The sequence below is a fragment of the Lucilia sericata genome, unplaced genomic scaffold, assembly GCF_015586225.1.
Source record: "Lucilia sericata isolate MDLA Ls3-8-SP2 unplaced genomic scaffold, ASM1558622v1 Contig000104F_arrow, whole genome shotgun sequence".
Classification (NCBI taxonomy): Eukaryota; Metazoa; Arthropoda; class Insecta; order Diptera; family Calliphoridae; genus Lucilia; species Lucilia sericata.
The window spans coordinates 309219-322229 of record NW_023994136.1 but is presented as its reverse complement, the minus strand read 5'-3'; the positions used below and the strand labels follow the sequence as shown (position 1 = coordinate 322229).

General features: G+C 27.5%; 3 protein-coding genes across 10 annotated transcripts in view; 1 reads left to right on the top strand and 2 right to left on the bottom strand.

Annotated features, from left to right (window-relative positions):
* LOC119600122 (serine-rich adhesin for platelets-like) overlaps positions 1-7931 on the bottom strand; it is a 33114-nt gene extending 25183 nt beyond the window's left edge. For 3 of the 6 annotated variants that reach the window (XM_037950193.1, XM_037950196.1, XM_037950198.1), the window contains exon 1: positions 7238-7931. The gene's annotated coding sequence lies outside the window, so the exon portion shown is untranslated. The remainder of the gene's footprint in view (positions 1-7237) is intronic. The other 3 variants (XM_037950194.1, XM_037950195.1, XM_037950197.1) reach the window with 3 other exon arrangements.
* A 539-nt stretch (positions 7932-8470) lies between these two features.
* Positions 8471-10707, top strand: LOC119600117 (parkin coregulated gene protein homolog). Of its 3 annotated transcripts, XM_037950187.1 has the most exons (7): positions 8487-8654; positions 8724-8763; positions 8886-9090; positions 9330-9478; positions 10013-10184; positions 10241-10390; positions 10445-10707. In XM_037950187.1, exons 3-7 carry the CDS (start codon positions 8943-8945, stop codon positions 10603-10605), a joined length of 780 nt encoding a protein of 259 aa, XP_037806115.1. In that variant the 5' UTR covers positions 8487-8654; positions 8724-8763; positions 8886-8942; the 3' UTR covers positions 10606-10707. The 3 variants fall into 3 exon arrangements, with proteins under 3 accessions (XP_037806113.1, XP_037806114.1, XP_037806115.1); XM_037950185.1 differs by having other exon boundaries at positions 8471-8629; positions 8724-9090; XM_037950186.1 differs by having other exon boundaries at positions 8480-8654; positions 8724-9090.
* LOC119600118 lies at positions 10682-12134 on the bottom strand. Its single transcript, XM_037950188.1, has 4 exons — positions 11846-12134; positions 11355-11501; positions 11002-11137; positions 10682-10918 (listed from the first exon to the last, which is right to left on the bottom strand). Exons 1-4 carry the CDS (start codon positions 12000-12002, stop codon positions 10831-10833), a joined length of 528 nt encoding a protein of 175 aa, XP_037806116.1. The 5' UTR covers positions 12003-12134; the 3' UTR covers positions 10682-10830.
* Positions 12135-13011: the final 877 nt, after the last annotated feature.

The window sequence follows — 13011 nt, the reverse complement described above, 5'->3', positions numbered from 1 at the left end:
AAAATGGAATAATTTCTTACAAGATATAAAGTTTCATTCACTATGATATTATGGATATAAATGAAATTCAAATAAGAATACATATCCTTAAAAAAGGATCTCAGAAAAAAAGAAGCATCTGTCTTTTGAAACTATTAGAGATCATTGAACTTAAGAATTTTTGTGAACAATAGACGGTATTAATTTCGTATTTTTATGTACATATACATACAAATAAATACAAATATATTACTGTTTACAGGTAAAAAAATATTCCAGATGGCGTTAATATTATTATTTATTTATTTATTATTATTTATATTTATTTTGTATGCACATACTTATAATTTATGAGAATTTACACCGAAAAGTCTACAGTGACACAAAAACTAAAAGTCGAAAAATGTAGACATATAGAGGGACTGACTATATTCAGTTGTCTCTATCTCAAATAACAAGTTTTCAGGAGGGCAAAAAATAGCTTATTTCACTCACTAGTTTGTAAAGATTTTAAAATTTGTTCTTCTACAATATTTTTCTACTACTATATCTTAAACCCTTATCCAATTATAATTTGAAATTTTGCATTATTTGCAAAATTATTAAGAAATTTATAACAGATAGAATATTTTTTTCCTACGAAATTTTTCATACAACCAACAGATAGAGAGTTTTTCATAGAAATATAAAAATATTTGTTTGCAATTTAGTTGCGTAAAAAAAACAAATTGTTAAAAAAGCTACAGAATATTATGTTTTGGTACAAATTCAATTATATGTGGTTAAAGAGCATTAACTATTGGTTCGATTTTAAATATTATAAAGGATATGAGTTAAGCATGTCCAAATTACTAAGAAATCTTGTTTTACAACAGAAAATTGTTCAAAATAATAGCTTTAAAGATACTTTTAGGAAAAGATAGAAAGTGTTGCATGCAGTATTTTTTTTTAAGATACAGAAATTTCAAAATGCTATAAAATTGCAAAAAATATTTTTTTTTGGCAATTTTTGCTGCATATTTTGCTATCAAAATCTCATTTTTCTGCAAATGAGAGATAGCGACAATTGAATATAATCCCTCGATATGTAAATTATTACAAAAATCTACATACATATTTTCATTTACGGAAATAATTTATGAATGAAATTCAGATATTTTTAAATTAAAGAAAAAAATATAAAAAAGTTTAATTTGTAAAAAATAGAAAAACTGACACTGCCCTTTCATCTCATAAAAACCTACGACATATCAAAACCTCATTTTTCTGAAAATGAGAGATAGCGACAATTGAATATAATCACTCGATATGTAAATTATTACAAAAATCTACATACACTCCCGCTCACTTAAATAGGTTCACTGTTTTGTTTACATTCAAATAAATTTTTTACAAAAAAATAATGGATTAATTGGTTATATTAAAATTAAATAAATTTAATTAATACCATGATGTCTTATATATCACTAGGTAGACATATATTAGTACAATACTTAATAACCGATTTTAAACAATAATTTTTGGCACATTTGAATAGGTTCGTCATCTTTAATTGACAAAAACAACAACAAATTGCATTTTTCATGAAACTTTTCTAATTTAAAAACATTTTTACAAGGTTTTAGAAAAGATTTACTAAGGAACATATCCGCCGTTGGTTATATTGGTTATATTAAAATTAAATAAATTTAATTAATACCATGATGTTTTATATATCACTAGGTAGACATATATTAGTACAATACTTAATAACCAATTTTAAACAATAATTTTTGTCACATTTGAATAGGTTCGTTAATTGACAAAAACAACAACAAATTGCATTTTTCATGAAACTTTTTTAATTTAAAAACATTTTTACAAGGTTTTAGAAAAGATTTACTAAGGAACATATCCACCGTTACTTGATATAACTCCGAAAATTTGAGGTGATATAGAGTTATAAAGATTCTTAAGTAATGGCAAGGAAATTTCAGTCCAAGCCTTTTTAGTTCCTTCAATTTAGGCTTCTTTTGTGTCATACTGTCTGCCCGACCTATACACATTACGAGAAAGAATATCCGAAACATTTTCAATAATAAATAGGTAAGAAGATTATGGAGGTCACTCCAAAATTTTTACATTCTGGCTTCGAATCCACCCTTTTACAGGCCTGGCGGTATGGATCGGGCATTATATTTTTGAAATATCCACGACAATGGTTCAAAGATATCCGAAAATATGAAAAAAAAAACTGTTTCCAGTATGGCATTACAATTATTACAATTCTTACTAGATGAAAAGAATTTAAGCTCACAAGTTTCATTATACGAAATTGCCCCCAACTGCATCCCACATCCTCAACAGCTATGCAAACGACTCAGGTAGATTTCAAAAATCATAAAAATAATGATTATAAAAATAATGATTTTTCTCTAATTTTTGCTACAGAATCACTTGACTTGGAGGCAAATTTTATGAAATCTCTTCTGTCCGCTTTTGTTTTGACTCTATATGTAGTTCCATTTATGTTTTCTTAATATTCAAACTGTTTTCTTATAAAATTGCGAATAACATTCTGAATTTGCCCAATATTTTTGCCAAATTCCTGTGGTTTTGGACAGTTTCCAAAAACGCTTGAATTTTGTCGTTTTATTCTTTAGTTAATGGCTTACCGCAACCTATTTGTTAAAAAATATATTGTCTATATTCACAGACTCTAGAATATGAATGGATTTTACTCACTGCCAGCAGTAAATTGATATTATTCTGACTGAACCTAATCAAGTGAGCCAAAAAATATAGCTAAAAAACGTAGTATGTTAGAAAAAAAAATTATTAAAAATCAGCTTTTATTTATTGCGCTAATTTTTGTCTCACTAGTGATACCTAAGACATCATGTTATTATTTAAAATTTTAATATTACTAGTGGGTCCATTATTTTTTTGCAAAAAATTAATTTGAATGTAAACAAAACAGCGAACCTATTTAAGTGAGCGGGAGTGTACATATTTTCATTTATGGAAATAATTTATGAATGAAATTCAGATTTTTTTAATTTAAAGAAAAAAATATTAAAAAGTTTAATTTGTAAAAAATAGAAAAACTGACATGGCCTTTCATCTCATAAAAACCTACGACATAAGTATGTATGTATGTATGTATGTAAATCACTATGGAAATACCCATATAAATACATACGTACACTGGTGGACACAACTAAAGCAACTAATATTATATGTATGTATATGGAATGGTGCATAAAATTTTACACGCTGAAGAAATTTTATAACTGTGTTTTGTTTTATAAGTAATATATTTGCAAACTATAAAAAAGTAGAAAAAATACTAAGATTTAATGTATACATATGACTTAAGGACACAAAAGGAATTCATATTCAATATGTATTGGTCAAAACTAAAGCGACTTCTTAATGGAAACTTTTAAAATTAATTTAAAAAAAATGATAGCATATCCGTAATTTTTCCGAGGTTTCTCACTTGGTATCGAGGTTTCTCACATGATACTTTGAATCGTTTATTATTAGGTTATGCTTATGACAGAAAATTTTTATATATGATAGGGGTTGATGATACTTGTTTGTGTAATTCCTGTAATGCTAATCATTTAATTTTTCACTGTTCTAAATATCGTGATTTTATAAGAAGGCACACTATTTTTGAAAAATATTCTTGTTTATTTGACTTATTAAAGTCCTATAATAAAGAGGACTTTCATGAATTGATTAAGTTCATTAAGGAGTGTAAAATGACTCCTTTTTTGTAGTTTTTCAAATCGAAATAGGAACCAAATTGCAAAATATTATGTTCACCGTTGAGTCCGAACTTAATGTCCTCGGTTAAGAGACCAATTTATACCTGTCATAATCCTTAGTATTGCAGAGCTGCTATGTGGCATGGAGGGGCCTCATTCATAGGACTTTTCCTACTCTGGTATTGAACCTATTTACCAAATAACTGAGAACATTTTTCGAAATTTCTATAAAAGTGTCATTTTTATTTGGTTGAAATATGCCGCTTATTCAGGTATTCCAACACTAAAACGGCCAAAAACTTACCCCAAATGAATGCATCAAAAGCTTGTATTCTTCAATGGGCAGCACAATCTCCTGACCTACACCCCATTTTGGATCATTTTAGATCAGTTTACTGAAGTAAACGCGTATAATGTCTGCAATAACTCCTAGATGTGCTCCTCTTATAAAAAAAATACATATGTGAGTTTCTACACATATGTAGAAACTTTTGTTTCAGAAACTACGTGTTTATTGCATTGATTTGTTTTTGTATGAATGAGAAGAATAACAAAACAAAGCGAGTTTCGGAGTACGAGAAACTCCGTACCGCGAGAGAGATGCATGATATTTCTTTCTCTTTCTCTCTCACGCAAAATCAAAAGTTTCCTAAAAATAGTTTCCTAGTGTGGACCGACAGTTAATGTACTGATCTCAGTACAAATGTTCAAAATTTTTATCTGCAATATTTTCGAAATAAGTCTCAAAAATTCATTTGATTGCGGAAAAAATAATATAATTTTTTTAGAATTATTTTGATCCACAATAAGATTTTTGAGTGTTTAAGAGACATATTATTTTCGCTTTTTATCGAAATATGGATCAAAATTGTAGTAATTTTTAGCTTATAAAGAAATGTTTTGGAAAATTGTTTGACTAAAACTTTAAAAACATTAAAAGTGTGGACTTAAACATGGTTCAAAAAAAAATATTTTTCAGCGGCTAAAAAAATTTGTTAGTGTTAGGAATTATTACACTAGAAAAAGTATGTTTAACACAATATAAAATAATGCTTTTAAGTTAAAAAATAAAATAAATTAGGAAAGTGGAGTTAATAGATTTGGTTTGTGAACCAGTTATATACCGGTATATCTATCTATCTATCTATCTATCTATCTATCTATCTATCTATCTATCTATCTATCTATCTATCTATCTATCTATCTATCTATCTATCTATCTATCTATCTATCTATCTAAAATAAATTAGGAAAGTGGAGTTAATAGATTTGGTTTGATAGATAGATAGATAGATAGATAGATAGATAGATAGATAGATAGATAGATATATAGATAGATAGATAGATAGATAGATAGATAGATAGATAGATAGATAGATAGATAGATAGATAGATAGATATCTATCTATCTATCTATCTATCTATCTATCTATCTATCTATCTATCTATCTATCTATCTATCTATCTATCTATCTATCTACCTATCTATCTATCTATCTATCTATCTATCTATCTATCTAGCTATCTATCTATCTATCTATCTATCTTTCTATCTATCTATCTATCTATCTATCTATCTATCTATCTATCTATCTATCTATCTATCTATCTATCTATCTATCTATCTATCTATCTATCTATCTATCTATCTATCTATCTATCTATCTATCTATCTATCTATCTATCTATCTATCTATCTATCTATCTATCTATCTATCTATCTATCTATCTATCTAATGATTAATTATGGGCCGATACTTAAAAAAAAATTACGTGTTTCGAAGTTATATTCTATATTATTTTTTTAAGTCGACATTCTATCCCAAAATTGTCCCAAATGAAATGTATTTTTTATACCCTATACCATTATAGTGGGGAGGGTATTGCGTTTGTGCTGACGTTTGTAACACCCAAAAATATTGGTCCTACACCCACCTTAAGTTATACCAATCGGCTCAGAATCATTTTCTGAATTGGGCACACACTCTTCTTTTGACCCAAATACGAAGCCTATAAAATGATTAAAATCGGTCCATTATGTCGTATAGCCCCCATACAACAGTACCCTCCGAATAGGGCTTCTGAGCTCATAAATATGTTAAATGTTCTTGTATCACTTCAAAAATCGGCAAAACTTAGTTTTATATAAGTCTTAATGATACTGCTGATTTTCGTAATAATCAGGCCTCATATGACCCTATCCCCCATACAAAGTCCCCTTCAAAAAATGACTTGATGGTCAAAATTCACTTATAAACACTAATGTCCCGATGATATCCTGCATAAATAACTGATGTAGACGTAAATCCCTCTACCAAAATTTATAAGGATAGGGCCATATTAACCCTCTTTTAGAAAATCCCTTTTTATACACTTCACCTTCGTGAGAAGGGTATATATAAGTTTGTCATTCCGTTTGTAATTTCCAAAATATAATTTTCCGACCCCATAAAGTATATATATTCTGAATCCTTATAGATAGCAGAGTCGATTAAGCCATGTCCGTCTGTCCGTCTATCTGTCTGTCTGTCTGTATTTTGTTTTTTTCTGTATTTCGTTTCGTATGTTTGGATGTCTGTTGGTTTTACTGCCTTGTGTATTTTTTTTTGTGGGTTTATTTCGTTTAGCGTTGTTGTTGTTCATTATGTTTTGCTATTGCTATAATAATGACATAGTCGGGAAAATGAATTTTTAAATACACTATGGTGAAGGGTATATAAGATTCGGCACAGCCGAATATAGCACTCTTACTTGTTTATCAACAAATTGTTAAAATATTCCTGAATTAAGATAAAAATTAAATACTTTATTATTAAAAAAAAATAATGAAAATTTGTAACATAATCATAAAATATTTAAAACAATAAATTAAGAATTATTAAAATGGCAACTCTACTAGATTTGCGTAAATCTCTTCAAGTGTTTCCACTGAGCTTACTCGTTTTTGATATTCGAATTTTCGAACAAATCCCGTTATTTTATTTTAATATAATGACAGTACTGTTTAATTTCTTTAAATTTAAACATTAAAAATACAAAATTACAGTTGTAAAAGTATAAATTTGTTTATCAAATGCCACTAATTTTAAAATTATAATTTGTTCTGTTTTATTTCAAAATGTCAAGATTTTACGAAGGGCATTTTAAAAGAAAATTGAGAAAAGCCCAGGAAAAAAGTCTCTATGTAAAAGAGGACTTGTTTTTCATAAATTCTGGCATCCCTACTGTAACCTACCGAGACGGCAACATTGATCTACGTGAAAATATCGAAGACTGTAAAAATCGAATAAGATGTAAAAAAAAGTCTAATGAGATTAATTTCAGCAAACTACACAATATACATAGATATGAATGTATACATTAAGCGAAATGCATTCAACAAAAAACGGCAAATTAAAATTGTTACTTTGAAAAATTGCAAAATCGATTTTTCACTATTTTTGCTAATGAAATCGTAGAAAAATTGCAGAAAATTTACTTATGTTTATTGATTTACTACTTACCGACATACATACAAATATGTATTAATTTGTATAAAATTGTATCGTCCTTTTACCATGAAGTTCTATATTTTGTTCATTAAAGTTCCCAAAATACATTTTAACATTTTTATTAAACACAGATAGTTGAATTCATTAAATATGTATACAAACAATTATTTAATTTTCATTCAATTGAAGAACTTGTTTTTAATTTAAATAGCACTGAACCTGGGTTGTCACAAACATGGAGTTTTAGCGTAATATATAAGTTTTTCACATTTCAAATTTTTACTTTTTTAAGGCTATCGATGGACAAAATTAAAATTTTACAATTTGCTAAACATTTAAGTAAAAAACTTTGTTCAGCTTGATTACAAAATGTTTTTGTCTACTGTATACACAATATGACACTGGTGTACGTGACGAGAAAAAGAATAATTCACAATAGATGTTTATGTATATGTGTGATGAACCAACTGTGAATAACTAACGAAAAAAATATACATACAATGTATATGCAGATACTAAAACTTTGCAATTTATCCTCTCACAATCATTATATTCATTATTTTTTCATTAAATTTAATTAAAAACTGACTACCGTTTGACATAATATAAATAAAATAAGTATTTTTTTACAATTTAAGATGGCAAATTCGACTGTATTCTTTCTATTAGCTTGAACTACAGAGACCTGTGTCAACAAAAATGTATATCGGCGATAATTGATTTTAGAATGTAAGCGGCCTATACCTATCATATATTATCAGGTTAAAACAGTGTGTTCACACAGAAAATTTTATGAATTTTGATATTGATTTTGTCTAAATATTTGAATATTCCTCGTAACTTTATTTTTTGAGTTATGGCAAATTTTTATGTACCTGAATGAGATATTTATGTATGTATATTTATATATTTATCCTATAAAGTTGTATGGTCAACATCAAATTTTTTTATCAAAATATGTGTATTTGTTGTTTACGCTTCTTCTGCTTCTATGATTGTATATGCATATTACAAAAGCGCCTTGGCGACACATCAAATTGGTTGACTCAAACGGTAAGATTTTCGTTTGTGTTAGTAAAAAAAACTCACACCGCATATATGCGATACATTTGTGTTTTTTTTCACTAACACAATTAAAAAACTTACCGTTTGAGTCAACAAATTTGATGTGTGGCCATGTCGCTTAACAAATAAACAAACTTTGATACATCTTAAGAGATTTGATCCTCTTATACTTTAGCATTCATACGGCACTGATATCATAGCAACGAATTGTTTGGTTGTTTTTTATCTAAAATTTCTTATCCTAGTATTAAATTAATCATTTACACTTGGGTAATGTTGTTATTTGATTCGACATTCTAAAAAATATATACGTACATATATTAACCTAATAATTATATAGTAAGAAAATTTACACTAAATTTTGGTTGGTCAATTAAAACTTGTAACTGAAATTGTAACCTTGCAACTAAAATTCTTATTTTTTATATCACAGGATTACAAGAAGAAAAACGAAAGAATTTAAATTTTATACGGTAATTATTCCGACGTTTTGTATTAAAAATAGAACCTGAAAAAGTAAATTTAAATTAAAATGGCATACACTACACGTTCAACATACAAGTTATCTCATAATCACAATTTCATATCTTCTAAGACGTCTTTCGAAGATAGAGTTTACCGTTCGAAATCAGCTAATCCGCCATCATCTTTGATGCCATTGTATTCAGCACCAATTTCAGTGGTTAAGCAACGACAAGTTCCACCATTTTCGATACAATCCCAACAAAAACATACAGTAGTAATTAACGGACCGTTATATGAATCTTCCGGAACAACAAATGAACGAGGAAAATTAAAAAGTAAGAATGTATGTACATTAAAGTGCTGTTTTTAATATTGTCCCACAAAGTATTTCATCACCAATTTGCAACTAAAGGAATATAAAAGGAACCTTACGAATATGTTTTTAATTTCAAATAACATTATTTATTGAAAATAATTGTCTATATAGCGTGGGCATACAACAATTATATTTTTGATTCTTTTTATAATTTTATCTTTAATTCGTTTAAACCCCAAAAATTACTGTTTCTTTAAGCTATTAAGTTATCGGTTCATAATGACGGTTCCAGCTCTCATCGCAGTAAGAGTTTTCACCGTAGTAACTCCTTTCGCATGTATTTCGATCGTGGGGACCTGCCAATAAAGATGGAATATTTGTGTGGTGGTGACAAAATTGGTTGGACCGTAAGTAATTTTGGGTCATCCCAATAATATACCTTAAAATTTTAACTTAAACATTATGCAGATGCATCCAAACATAAATACATACATACATACATACATACATACATACATACATACATACATACATACATACATACATACATACATACATACATACATGTATGTATGTATGAAACACAAACAGCCCTAACTAACCAAAAATTCAAAGTCGATTTTATTATTGATTCTAATACCTATATTGCATCAAAACAAATGTCCACAAATTGGACTTTTCCGAATTAGTGACTTTTTGACAAAAATCAAAAGGACCTACATATCTTCAAAAACATTTTAATATTAATGGTTAAAAGTCCAATTTATTCATTTTTATATACACCATTGTCAACTACATATGTAACGTAACAATTAATAGGTTTCATTTATAAAAAATGTGAATCAAACTTTTCAATTTAAATAGTTTTATGCTCCTCCTGTAAAATTGTTAAATTGTTAGAAAGGGCCATTTGCGTTTTAGTTGACTGTATGTATTTTTAGGTGGATATAGAGAAATTGGATTACAGTTTATATCTTCCTTTGTTCTTTGACGGTCTTTGCGAAACCGAACATCCTTACAAAACCTATGCCAGACAAGGTGTTTCAGATCTCTTATTAGCCGGAGGCGAAAAAGTACATGCTGTCATACCCCAATTAATATTGCCATTAAAAAGTAAGAAAAATTGTTTGGTTAATTCTAACCCACGCTTATATGCTTATTTCGTGCAGATGCCCTAAGTACTAAAAATTTAGAAGTGATGTGTACAACACTAAAAATTATACAGCAGTTAGTACTGTCATCTGATCTGGTTGGGCCTGCATTAGTACCATTTTATCGACAATTATTACCAATGTTTAATGCTTATAAAGTCAAGAATCGTAAGTCTTAAACTGTACTTATTTTATAAATTTTTATTATGTAAATTATTACAGTTAATTGTGGAGATGAAATTGATTATACTCAAAAGAAAAATATGAATCTAGGAGATTTAATTGATGAAACTCTCCAAATTTTAGAAATACATGGAGGTGAAGATGCTTTTATTAACATCAAGTACATGGTTCCTACGTACGAATCATGCTATTTAAACTAATTATGGGAATTGAAATTGTTTATTTTTATTTTTTCAAAATTTAAAACAATTTATATTAATTTAATAAGTTGTTACATTGTAGTAAATAAAATTTATTTGCACCATCAATATACATATTTGCAAATACATTTGTATAAAGAAATATTAAATTTTTAACATAGTATGTATCTATGTATTTATATTAAGACGAACAATTGTTTAATGTTTCTGAGACCAATAAAAGTTTTACTTTTTGTCCATAAAAGTCCATTCCTTACCGGTTGTGACAGCCATTGCTATATTATGAGCAATGGCTTGATTAGCAACAGCAGATCTAAACAAAAAGAAAAACATTTTGATTACACCGAACTCAAATATTTATATTATGTATGTACATATATGTATTTATATACTTACTGCTGTTGCTGATTATAAGCCAGATCGAAGGAAACGATTTCATTACTTTTTATATTATGTGGTGAATAACGATTATAGAATCCCCAAATTGAATTCATTAATTTCTCGTTGTACTTTACTGGACTGTATTCCATTACTAAAAGGCGAAACAATTTATAAAGTTATATCTAGAGTATTTAATATATGTATCTAAATAAAGGCGTTGAACATTGAGCCCCATATACTTTTTATGAAAACAAAAACATTTTACATGTAACGCTACGTTCAGCGCTTTTATTTATACTTATATAAATAAAAGCTCTGAGCGTAGCGTTACAAGTTTTCATTAAAATAATTTTAAAAATAATACATACATTTTTTGTTGCCGCTGAAAATTTTCGGTTCAGTTTTTTCGCCGCTTGATTTCAATCTAGAAATTATTAAATCTCTATCACGATATTGTTCACGTAATTTGCATGCCACAAATGCGCCTTGAGGTAATGCTGCCATTTTTCTACAAACTGTTTTTTTACAAACAAAGAAATATAACAAACGTTATAAAATAAAAGAGAATAAATAACTTAAAAAGAACTTTAATTTGTTTGCAAAAAATCTAAATAGATTTTAACATTTATTTTTAATAAAATAAAACCAGAGTTCAGTATGTGCGACCTTAAAACTGATAAGAAAATTCAAATTGACGAATGATAATCTAAATATTATTTGAACTGTATATGAATGTTGTATATACTTTTATATATGTATATATAATTACATACTGTTACATATACATATGTATATTACATACTGTATACTATGTAACTCTACAAATATTTTAACTATTTACTACCAACAACTTTTTTACCTTGACAATTTTCAAAAATATCTAATATATCGTTTTCGGAAATATCGCACAAATAGTGATCACTTTTTAAAATGTCTTTTAACAGCAATAATATAGGCTGCAAGTGCTGTGAAGATTTATTTTTAGTAATTAATTTGTCACGTTGCAAGGACACCATTCAAAGTGTTTTATAAATATAAAATTTATATGTTTTTCTTTAAGAATTATGAACTATCCGCTCGACTATATTTATTATTGAAATAATTGTATGACTTCAAAAAATATTGTGAAAGCTTTGTTTGGTATATAAAGCCTTTTATACTGCTGCTTAAGATGAGTTTTAAATGTTCTAATTTGAGAGATCAAGAAAATGTACATATCGCTCACTTAATGCAAAGCTGTCACAACTCATAAAGTATATTTTCAAGTAAAATAACTTTCAATATAAATAAATTATTCTTTAAATATACACATGTTTAATCTAGATTTCGTACTTATGTATATATGTACGTACATATGTATATATGAACATACATACATATGTATATGGAAAAATACTTTTTAACTCATAAAATAAGGGGGGCAAAAATATTAAATATACACTCTTATAACTTACAGATTTGCATCCGTACATTAGATCTGTTAAATATTAGAAAATGTCAATTTTATAATTGTCCAGGCAATTGAAATACAAAAATAATTTTCGGTCGCTTAAAACATTTTCAAATCAAATGGATGTATTGCTGAGTAAAATGTAGAAAAAGAATGCAAATTAAATAAACATGATTATTCAGACGAACATATAAATTAGAAAAATAAAGTTTTTAAAAATTGCAAATCCTTGTTTAATTCTATAAAATGTTCCTATATTTTACTAGTCACGTAGACTCTGATACAGACGAAGAATATATAGCGCGGCCTGATAAGTATTAAAGCTTTTTTATTATTTAATAATTTTAGTTTCTGTTTTTGTTTATTTTTAATAAATAAATTTACCATCCAAAAATATAAAAAACGACCTCAGGGATCACACCTGCCTCATAAATACGTTTAAGTCTAGAATAGAGACTCTTGTACGTACATACATACATACATATGTATGTACATTAGACCGACTCACTCTGTATGGAAAAGAAAAACGTGTTTTTGTTACCCCTCTAAAAATTTACCTTGCTTTGTTTTATGAT